The sequence below is a fragment of the Lipotes vexillifer genome, unplaced genomic scaffold (assembly GCF_000442215.2).
Source record: "Lipotes vexillifer unplaced genomic scaffold, Lipotes_vexillifer_v1.1 scaffold892, whole genome shotgun sequence".
Classification (NCBI taxonomy): Eukaryota; Metazoa; Chordata; class Mammalia; order Artiodactyla; family Lipotidae; genus Lipotes; species Lipotes vexillifer.
In genome coordinates this window covers 193,784-204,872 of record NW_006786445.1, presented here as the reverse complement: position 1 = coordinate 204,872, position 11,089 = coordinate 193,784, and the positions used below count along the sequence as shown (strand labels likewise).

General features: G+C 51.7%; 1 protein-coding gene across 2 annotated transcripts in view; it reads left to right on the top strand.

Annotated features, from left to right (window-relative positions):
- USH1C (USH1 protein network component harmonin) overlaps positions 1-5,546 on the top strand; it is a 52,648-nt gene extending 47,102 nt beyond the window's left edge. The window contains exons 19-22 of one of the 2 annotated variants that reach the window (XM_007458782.1): positions 1,309-1,415; positions 1,870-1,872; positions 2,774-2,829; positions 5,101-5,188. In XM_007458782.1, coding sequence (XP_007458844.1) covers positions 1,309-1,415; positions 1,870-1,872; positions 2,774-2,829; positions 5,101-5,113 — 179 coding nt within the window. In that variant the 3' untranslated portion in view covers positions 5,114-5,188. Of the gene's footprint in view, positions 1-1,308; positions 1,416-1,869; positions 1,873-2,773; positions 2,830-5,100 lie in introns of both variants that reach the window. The other variant, XM_007458783.1, reaches the window with a different exon arrangement.
- Positions 5,547-11,089: the final 5,543 nt, after the last annotated feature.

The following is an 11,089-nucleotide window of genomic DNA, read 5'->3' as shown; positions in this document are numbered from 1 at the left end:
GAAAGAGGACCAGGATGGACGGGTGGCTTCCTGGGCCCTCCCCACCTTACAAAGCCCCAGCCCAACCACTGCCTTATTGGCCCTGAGGCTGCATCTTGGGTTTGTACAAAGTGAAAATGTGGAAGCTACCTCTCTCCAGGCCTGCTGTCCAGAGGAAACTGCTGTCTACAGTGCGGTTCCACACTGCTCTGGACATACAAGCAGCTGGTGAAAGTTCTCTAGGAGCACATGTGTTTTAAGCCACCCTAGCCACCATCTTCAGCAACACACATCATAATCCTGTGGACCTTCATGCCTGCAAGGCTCCTGAGTAAACTATTTCAGCATAGCACAGAATGTTCTGTGGACACCAGAACTGGGAGAAATTGCTCCAAAAAAAAAAAAAAAGAAGAAAGGGTTCTGAAGTTGAAGATGTGTGTTGTATCTACCTCTCGGAGAGCCACAAGGCATATTAGCATATTCAAGGTTCTGACAAGTCCTGCAGTGAGTAGCTCTGTTTAAGCTTACAGCGTCAGCTTTTCTCAAACTACTTATTAGATCACAGGTCCGCTTATCCAGGAACACCGTCAACGTCACTCATCACTCATTTATTCAAGAAATATCTATTGAATTCCTATTTTGTGCTAGGTATTTTGTTAAGTGCTGGAGATATAGTGGTGAACTAAAAAGACAATCCCTGCCCTTATGGAGCTGACAGTCTGGTAGGAGGGACCACCAGTCAATAAATAGATATATGGTTACAAACTGTGAAAAATGCTGTGCAGAGAAAGACCAGGATACTTTAATAGAATAATAGGAAAGTTCTACTTGAGATTGAGTGGGCAGTCAGAGAAGACCTCTCAGAGTTTTGTCTCAGACTTGGAAGAAGAGGGAAAGAGCGAGGGCAAGTGCACCAGATGGAACAGCATGTGAAAGCTCTGAGGCAGGAAAGAGCTCAGTCTGCTCAGGGACCTAAAGCTGACCAGCACGGCTAGAGCACAGAGCGGGATGGCTCATAGAACTAGCTTGTGTTTCTGGTAACCTCCCTGGAAATGCAGGTCTGCTTCCCTCTGCTATCAGAGGCCCATACAAAAGCTGGGGTGGCAATAATTCATCACTGGTGTCCCGATTCTACTGAGCTGGGGTGAGGGTGTGTGGATGAGGTGGGAAGGAAGTGCCCTTTGAGCAACCTGGTCGATTGTTTCCCCTTGTGCTTTCTGAGCCCATATGAGCTTTCAGAATCCAAGTCAGGCCCCTTCTGCAGCCCTACAGTCACTCCCCGTTTTCCATATACAGCCCAGTTGGTCAGTCAGCCTTATCTTCCTGCAGGTGGCATTGTGAAAGGGGATGAGGTCATGGCCATCAATGGCAAGATCGTGACGGACTACACCCTGGCTGAGGCTGAGGCTGCCCTGCAGAAGGCCTGGAATCAGGGGGTAAGAACAATCCCCCTCCCTTTATCCCTCCCTTGCCTGCCTGCCTCAAACCCTGGCCTCTGCAACCAGGCCTTACAGTCAGGGTGCCCCATCCCAGGGCCGATATCCAAGGTCCAGGTAACTCTTGGGTGACACTCACATACCCTATCCAGCCAGTGGTCTTAATCTGACAAGATAGAATTCAGAAAGTCAGTTTCCAACCTTGAATCCAAAAAACAAGTGGCACAGATAGACTCCAGAAGACCAGATGTGGCAACCCACCCAAGAAAAACTCTTAAGGTCTTCTCTAAGTACACACCAAACAGGAATCAAGAGAGTGCTTGAAAGCATTAACAGAAGTAGAGGGCCCAGAATGGAGGAGGGGCTGGTGGTAGTTTGCTCTGGCTCATTAGACACCCACCTGGGTCAGGGCCACCACATAAGGTCTCCCAGGCTGTGCACTGCACAATCCGAGGGGGTGCCCTCCTACAGACTACAGTGTGAATGGTGCTTGCTCATGTTGTGCAATGCACAACATGTGCAACTGTATGCAGGCAGCCGAGCCTGAGGTATTAAGTTCAGTGCCGAGGATGCTGACCAGATGGGCCTGGGACCCACATGAAGGGATGTGGAGAAGAGAAGACTCACGGGTAACATCATGACTGTCTTTAACTATCTCAAGTGCTGCATTAGGGTAGAGGGAGCGAAAGTTTTCTGTGATCTTGAGGGCAGAATTGGATTGGATGGAGGGAGGTCCTGAGGAGAGATTTCAGTTCAATATTAGGAGCTATTGCATGGTAGAGGGGCCTAGTGATATTTCACAAAATTTTTATTGGATACACCCAAGCCAAGGATGCACAATGATGGACAAGCTAAGGATGGCAGTGATGCCACTGAGGGGATTCAAATGTTAGGAGCAGAAAGCTAGGCCTGAAATTCCCCAATTGGCTGTGCATCAGAATGACCTAGGGACTTTGTTAAAAATGCCGTTTCCCAGGACCTAACCTCAGATTTCCAGGCACCAAGTCCATGAATCTAGAATTTTAAGGAATTCCCCAAGTGATTCTGAGGTTGATGCCTGGCCAGGGTCTGCAGATCAGCATTTGGGAACTTGGTGTCATTCAAGGACCTGGCAGCCCCGGCTTCTATGGTTCTGAAACCTCAGAGTCTGGAAGCTTCCCCAGACCATGGGATTGCACAGTGAGGCCCTTCCCCACCAGGAGGACCTCCAGCCCCACCTGGGCCCACCCCCCCATGGGAAGAAGGCCCCAGCCGGCTGATCCTGGGCCATGGTGCCCAGACATGGGAATGGAGTGTCAGGGGCAGACATGCCACTGACCACTGAGCATGCCTCAGAGTCACATGGCTTCTCCCCACAGGACTGGATCGACCTTGTCGTTGCCGTCTGTCCCCCCAAGGAGTATGACGATGAGCTGTAAGTGTGTGCAGGTGCCTGGCCCCCACCTCCTCTCCCTCCTCCTCCTCCGGGATCTTGGCCACTTTCCCCCAGCCCAGCCCCAGTCCTCATCCAGCCTAATGGAATGGCCCAAGCACACGAAGTCTAGTAGTAATTGATCCTGCAAAGCTCCCAGGCGAGAGCAAGCCTAGAACTAAGCCACTGTCCTCAAGCATTGCCAGAGCCGCCTCCAAGTCGGTCTAGTCCGGATGCTTCTTTCCATGTGGAAAACTGAAGCCCAGAGAGATTCAAGGCCTCAGGCCAAGGAAACAATGAAGTTTGGACAAAGCCTCAGATTTCTGATTCCACACTCAGAACTTCATCTCCTGCCCCATCACCAGCTAGTTTAAAGACTTCTGTGTCTTTTGCTCTCTGGAGGGTCTTCCTGCTACGTAGCTGCTTTCCCTCATGCAGCCGGGACCATAGGCTTTGGCCCCATCCTGCAGGCTTTCCTTGGCCCAGTCTCTGTCTTTCTCTGCAATTCCCTGTATGGTCTGTCTCTCCCTATGTCTGTTTCATTCCTGTCTCTGTATCTGTGTGGGTCTCTCTCTCTCTCTCTGTGTCCTTCCCCTCCCTCCTGCTCCCCCTTCCTTCCGGTCAATCTCTCTCCCCTGCATCCTTCTTTCCTTCAGTTCTCTCCCTCTTCTCTTACGTCTCCTTTTCTTGCCTCTCTCCATCCCTGGCTCTGAGTCCCTGCTTCTCCATCTTTGCCACCCTGCATCCATTTTCTCTCGCTCTGTCTTTCTGTCTCTGCCCCTGTCTCTCTGGGCCTCTGTCTGTGCCCACTCCCCCTCCCAGCAGAGGCTGAGTCCTGTGTACATCTTAGAGAAATCAAGGTCTTGTAGCAACTAATTCTGGAACCCAGAGCCTAGGCAGGACCTGAAGCAGGAGCCAAGTGAAGGGAGAGGTCCGGTGGAGCTCTGCCTGGAATAACCAAGTCCTGTTTTGTGTTTCCTGCTCCGCTCTGCGTATGTAGCTCTTCTCTTCCCTCCTCTGCAGCCGAAAGCCCCCAGCCGGTCCGAAAGCTCCTTGGAGACAATGCTCCCATGCTTAGACACGGGTTCCTCCTGCAGCTGGAGCCTGGCAACCCCCGTGATGAATAGGCAGGCGGGCTGCAGGGCCCCGTCTGTCCACGCTGCACGTCGTGGCTGTCTGCTGCCCATGCTGTCGGCAGGTTCTTGGGACTGGTGTCTGGGGATTCGCCATCCCTGAAGTGCCACCTGGGCCTGCTGTTGGTGCCGCTGGAATTCTTTTGGACTCAAAGGCCCTCCCGCTCAGGGAAGCCAAGCAGAGCCCAGTGTGCGGCACGCTTGGGACCTGGGTGTCCTGACTCACCACAGCCCTTGGGATCTGCCCTGGGTCCCACATAGCACCCCAATGAGCAGGATAGAGCAGTGAGCTCCATTCTCGGTTGGGCACAGGCAGTGCCTCAAACCAGGCACAATGGGCTGGCAGAACCCAAAGGAAGCACAGCCTGGGATTCCCCTTCCCTGTCAGCCCCACCCTCTGGGACCTCTACCTCCCTTCTGGGACCTCCATGCTTGGCCAGAGCCAGGGCAATTAAGAGGCAATTAAAGCTGGTCCAAAGAACCAGGATTGGCCTATCAGAGTTGTCCATGTCCTGTTGTGACCTGCTGTGGCTGAGCCCTACTCAGACCAAACTGTCCTCGGTGCCTTCTCTCTCCCTTGACTCTGGACTCTATCTGTGGGACACAGTGGAGCCCAGCTTTGGGATGTATTTCCTGCCCTGTGACAGGGCTGTGCCCATGGACAGAGCTGGTAGGGGGCCGTGAAACGGGTTTGGTGTGGCCTAAAGCCCAGAGCTGGCAGCATCTGGGGCAGACCCAAGCCTGGACTTGTTGACTTTTCTGTTGCAAGTTTCTCAAAATATTAGGGCCTCATGCTCCCAGGACAGTTGGCCTCAACTGTGGCCATGGCTTCTGGGATGGGCTCAGTGGCCCTTTGTTTTCTATCACTTGTCATCGGCTCTGTGAGGGACCTCAGTGCCTTTGCCTCTGGTCCCCTCCTACCTCATCCCAGGTGTCCCTTCTGCGCCCTCCCTGGCCTCCTGTGTGCCGTGGCTATGGCTGGGGTGTGGCTGCTTAGGGCCTGCACCAAGAGGGGATCCAGAGGTCGGCAAGGCCTTGTGCCTCCAAGGGGCAGGGTGTGCCCCCTTTCGTCAGCCTTGCCCTCGGCTGAATGCGCACCCACAAGACCTGCACCCTCCTGCTTTGTTCCGCTTCTCCACAGGACCTTCTTCTGAAGTTCAGAGGAGAAACCAAATCCACAGGTAGAAGCCAGTGAGCTTTGGACCCAACTTCCTGGACACCATGCCTGGAGCCAGCTGAGCCACCGCAGCCTGCAGGCACCCTGGAAACCCACAGCCAGCACCCAGGGATTGCAGACTCCCTCTGGCCCTGAAGTAGGGCTGCATAGGAACACTTCGGGCCACCCCTCTGAAGGCCAGCATGGAGGGAGGGAGCAGCTAGCCGTTCTGAAGAGGCCCCTGCGATCTAGACTCTCCTGTCGTCCCTCTGGCTTTGTGAATCTGGGACCCCCTTGAGCTCTGCTAGGGCCTGACTCTTGGGTCTACCCCTCTCCACCCCTCTCCTCTCTCTCCTGCTCTCATCGCCGCTAAGACTGATGCCACAGTCTTACTCTGAACTCATTAATAAAATAAACAGACTTCTTTTCCAGCTTATGAGAGTGAGTGTGGATTTGGGCAGCAGATTCAAGGCTGTCGAATTCAAAATTGTGAAGTTTTGGGCCCTATTCAAGAGGGAGAAACAGATCCCAGTGCTGGGATCTGGGATTGACATGAAGGACGTGACCAAACAGCCAGGGGCTGCCTTGGAGCAGGGGGCTAGGGCAGCAGGAGACAGGCTGGGCTATTCAGTGTCTTCTCAGCAGAAGGACATGAAGCAAAAAATGAAGTCCACGTGGCAGGGACTTTACTCAGTTTCAGAAAGTGCAGCTGACAGCTGGAGCCCCAGAGGGTCACGTCAGGGTGTAAGGTGCCCCAGTTTCTCTCACAGACAGCACGGTTACAGCTGTTTTTCCTGAGGTCGCCAAGACAGGATGTAAGCAAGGGAGCTGCAGGAGGTCCACTCCATCCATGAAATTACATCCAGCAAAACCTCACGGAAGGAGGCAAGGGCTTGAGGCAGGAGAGTGTAACTGCAAGGGGCTGGCAGGGAGTCAGTCAAAGCCCTCCTGGTTACAGGGCCCAGGGATGCTCTCAGGCTGGCTCCAAGGAAGAGAGTGGGGTCTGTCGGTATAGGCATCTCATGGGGATCCAAGATGAGGAGATGGGGTTCCCAGGCCTCCTGAGAAGTGGAAGTGGAAGGGGATTCTGATTTAAGGTGTCTCAGAGGAGCAGCTCTCTCCGTTTAGGCCACCAGCATCCTCAGAGCTCACCTTAAACATAGCCATCACAATCTTCTACCTCATTCTAGATGACCTTTAAGCTGTAGCTCCACCACCATTTCCCAATTCCAGATTCCAGACGCAGAATCTGATTGGACCAACTCACCTGAGTGGGCAGTCCTGGGGGAAGGGGCCAATCCCAAGTCCAGTCAGCTGTGGCTGGGGGGTGGGGTCACATCCCACCCGACATGGCTGCTGAGGCAACAGGGAATGTGGGCAGCAAGTCATGATCAATGGGAGGGGCAGAGAGAGAAAGAAGGGAAGAGGGAGAAACTGCTGGACTTTCTGATCTCAGTAGAGACAAAGCCACAATGACCTCCTAATAGCTGGCTCACAGCCGTGCTGAGGAAGTCTGTGTTTGTTTTCTTATCTGGCTCCTAACCTGGCTCTGGAGACAATTCCAAAATAAAGGTCAAAGGAGGGGGCTCACATTTGCTGACACGCCCTATGTGCCAGCCCTGGGCTGGACCCTGCCATCTCAAACTGCAGTGACTGGGATTGGTGCATGGCCCCCGCAAGGAGCCCGGTGATAACAGCCAACACTTAGATAGCATTGGCTATACACCAGGTACTGTTCTATGCTAAGCTCACCTACTTCCCTCAATAACTCCCTCAATAACAAGGTAGGGACTGCTCTTATCACCAGCCCCATTTTATGAAGAGAAGATTGAGGTAGAAAGAGGTGAAGTGACTTTCACTGGGTCACACAGTAACGAAGTTGTGGAGCTGGTATTCAAAACCCAGGTGCTCTGGCTCAGGAGCCCGTACCCTCCTCCACTCTATGCTGTATGGGGCAGGGCAACCCTCACTGGAATGTCTCTGTTTTTAGGCTGTTGGCTGGACAATTCTTCCTACAACTGAACAACTGACGTCCTGCTGTTCAGTAATGGTTACCTCTTAATGTGACCTACTAATAGGGCTGCTGAGGTCTTCGACTCATTCATGCCTGGAATCTTACCATTTGAAATTCATCTCCCCCTATTCTTAGTTATTGGCACCTCAGAGTCAATGAGTTTATCAGTGCTTGTCAAGACTTGATGAGTGGGACAAAAAAGAGGGCTTTGAGCTCCTGGTTAGAGAAAAGCCAGGAAAGTGTGCTACTGGGCCGGGCAGGAAGAGGGAATAAAGAGAGGCTGGGGACATGGGTGACATAAGTCCTGAACCATTAGGTCACCTAGGGCTGGCAGGATGCGGGGACTACTATGGGCTTCAGCCTCCTTTTCTATGAGGCCTGACTCTCTCTCACTATCATCAAGGAAACCAATTCTCATGTTGAACCCAAAGTACCCAGCAGACATTGGCATTAACCATTTAAGTGGAAAGGTCTAGAGAATGTGTATAGAGGTGGGGCCTAAAGCAGTACATGGCCTTCTGTGAGGGCCGTGAGGGGCACTACTGGGCCAGAGTCCACCAGGGGGATTGGGCCAGATATGGCAATCCACCTCAGTGCTAAGACCGAGTACTCAGGACTAAAAACCCACCCAGGCCAAGGACGGCCCACACACCATCCATTGCCTTCCACACACATGGCAGACATCACTCCTTCAATCCCAGCACTCTCTCTAACCAGCCAACCAGCAGCCATTAAAACTGATGAAGTCTGGCCCGCAAGAAGAACCCTATTTGCCACCTTTGATTCCAACCCCTGTTATTGGAAGTTCAGGAAAATTGAGGCCAAACAGGAAGTGACTTGTCCAGAGTCCCCCTAAGTTGGTGGCAGAGTTGCCATTTCTACTGCACTACACAGTGGTGGGGGAAAAAAAAACCCAAAAAAACAAAACGAAAAAACAACGAAAAAGGCTGGGAATTCAAGGATGCCCCTTGACTCTGAGCTGTTAGCATTTTATCCATCTCATTGAAGTTGTTTCCCAGAGCCAATCCCTGGGGTTGAGCCTGCTTTGAGCCTCTCACCTCTACATCTGGAAGTTGGAGTGAAAGGGCTGAGTTTAAAGCCTCTGTGCTTCCAGGACACCGTCTTTGGGCTTGTGCAGGGCCGGGAAGCTGGTTTTCATCCGATTGCAGCCTAATTCCCAGGTCTAAGTTTTGGAGAAGTCTCTGTTTCCAGAGCTGAAAGCCCTTTTCTCCTCCTGTCCCTTCAGTGACCCTTCCCAGCTCCCTGGGGCCTGGGCTGGCCATGCCTCTGTGAGAACTGGAGGGGCAGATGCAGCCCCTGGGAAAAGCAGGTGGGGCTGGCACAGAGAAAGGGCAGAGAGCGGAGGCCTGCTGCTGCTGGCCTCCTGAGGCTTGGGGTTTGCAGCCCAGGAGGCCGCCCGCTGGCCTTAATAAGGTAAGAGTGCTATTAACTACTAGGTGTTCACTACATGCCAAACACTGTGCTGAGCCCTAAACATGCAGTGACAATTATTATAAGACATTAGTAAGAGGTGGATAATGATGCTATTTCACTAAGGAAACTGAGGCACTAAGACTTAAGTGACACTCCTGAGGTTAAGTAGATAGTAAGTGGCAGAGACAAGATGTAGACTCGGGCAGGGTGGCTCCGGGAGTCCACGTCATTAACCACTGCGCTTTACTGTTTTGAGTAGATGAGAGGGAAATGATGCATAGAACATGATTTCAGGAGCACCAGGAAAAACTCCAGCCATAAAATAATTCCTCTCTGCTTCTGTTATCTCTGCATCCTGTGCGCTTCACACTGCAGAGTGAACCAACAAAAGCGTGAGTCAGGTCATATAACTGCTCTGCTTAACACCCTCCAATGCCTCCCTTGCTGGCCTTGGGACAAAGTCCAAACTCCCCAGCCTGGCGTTCAAGTCCTGTACCACCTGGGCCCTGACAACTTCTCCAGGCCAGTCTCTTGCCCATCGCTTCTTTCACGTCCGCCACATCGAACTGTTGGTTTCCTGAGCTTACTGCACTCCATCCCTTCCCTGTGTCTTTGCACATGTTCACTCTACCCCGTCCTCCTCATGTCCATGTGAACTTCTATGCATCCTTTAAGGCCCAGGTCAACTGTCAAAAGGGAGCAATGGGCCTAGCATGGAACCAGAGCTCAGTCAGTGTGAGTTCCTGCTCCCTCCTGAGATGGACCTTTTGGGTTGTAAGTGACAGAAACCCAATTCAAGATGACCACTTAAGTGGAAAATCCAGGGGTATTTGATGTCAGGTCTGGCTGGATCCAAGTGTTAAAACAATGACATCAGGAATCTGTTCTGGCCATCTGTGATTGTCAGGGGGAGAGAGAGGGAGATTTTAAGGAACTGGCTCACATGATTACGGGGCTTGGTAGGTCCAAAATCTGCAGGGCAGGCCAGCAGGCTGGAGACCTAGTGAAGAGTCGATGTTGCAGATTGAGTCTGAAGTTAATCTGTCCCCCTCTTTCTCAGGGGACATTAGTCTTTTCTTTATTATGGCCTTCAACTGATTGAATGAGGCCCACCCACATTATGGAGGATAATCTTCTTTACTCAAAGTCTACTAATTTAAAGGTTAATTTCATCTAAAAAATACCTTCACAGCAGCATCCAGATGTGTTTGACCAACAATCGGGGTACTATGGCCAAGCCAAGTTGATATAAAATTACCCATCACACCATCTCTTGTCTCCACCCTCCTCCGGTTGGCTTCATTCTTAGATGGGCTCTTCCATGTGATGCCAAGATGGCCTCCAGTATTCAAAATATATTCTACCAGGTAGTGCTACCGCAGTGGAAAAAAGCACACCTCTATCCTAGTAGTTCCTGCTAAATTCCAAGGATTTACTCTCATGAGCCTGTCTTGGGGGTAAGGCCTTCCCTGATTGGCCAGACCTGAGTCATCTCCACCCGTATAGCCCCATCAGCACCCCATGGATTGAGTAAAGGGAAAAGGTGGGTTCCAAAAGGAAAACTGGAGTGCTGTCACAGAGGAAGGGGAATAGATCTGGGCAGGCACAAAGCAGTGTCCACTAAGGACCTCGGTCCCCCAAAGCTCCCTTCCTTCCTCTTTTCCTTCTGGTCTCTCTCTTCCTTTGCTTGTGATCTACTCTGGGAGGAACCTGAGGCTCAGGAGGCCAGGGGATAACTCCCTCAGTGTGCGGAACCCTCACCAACTCCAGCTGCCAGGGCTGGCTACTTGGTCACCACTTGGGGACAAGAAATGGGGAAATGAAAGTTCTGCTATGACCACAGGACTCTTGGGCTGAGATACAGGGGGTTCCAACACTCACTCCCAAATGTCCCAAAAAGTGAGAACTGAAATCTGACCTTGGGCACGTTATTTAATCTCTACCTCCATTTCTCCAACTCTAAAGGGGTTATATAAGCAGTACCTACTTCACAGAATTGTGAGAATAAAAAGGAATAGAGATAAAGTGCTTAGAAATAGTTCTTGGATCTCAAATTAACATTAATTTTTTAAAAGTCTAGGACAGGGCTTCCCTGGTGGCGCAGTGGTTAGGAATCCACCTGCCAGTGCAGGAGACATAGGTTCGAGTCCTGGTCCGGGAAGATCCCACATGCCACGGAGCAACGAAGCCCGTGCGCCACAACTACTGAACCTGTGCTCTAGAGCCCATGAGCCACAACTACTGAGACCACGTGCCACAACTACTGAGCCTCTGAGCCACAACTAGTGAAGCCTGCACACCTAGAGCCCGTGCTCCACAACAAGAGAAGCCACCACAATGAGAAGACCATGCACCACAACAAAGAGTAGCCCCCGCTCACCGCAACTAGAGAAAGCCCGTGCGCAGTAATGAAGACCCAATGCAACCAAAAATAAATAAATAAATAAATTTACATAAAAAAAAAAAAGTCTAGGACAGATAAAAGGAGGTGCTTGGGACGCATTTCAGGATGGGCTTTCCAAAGAT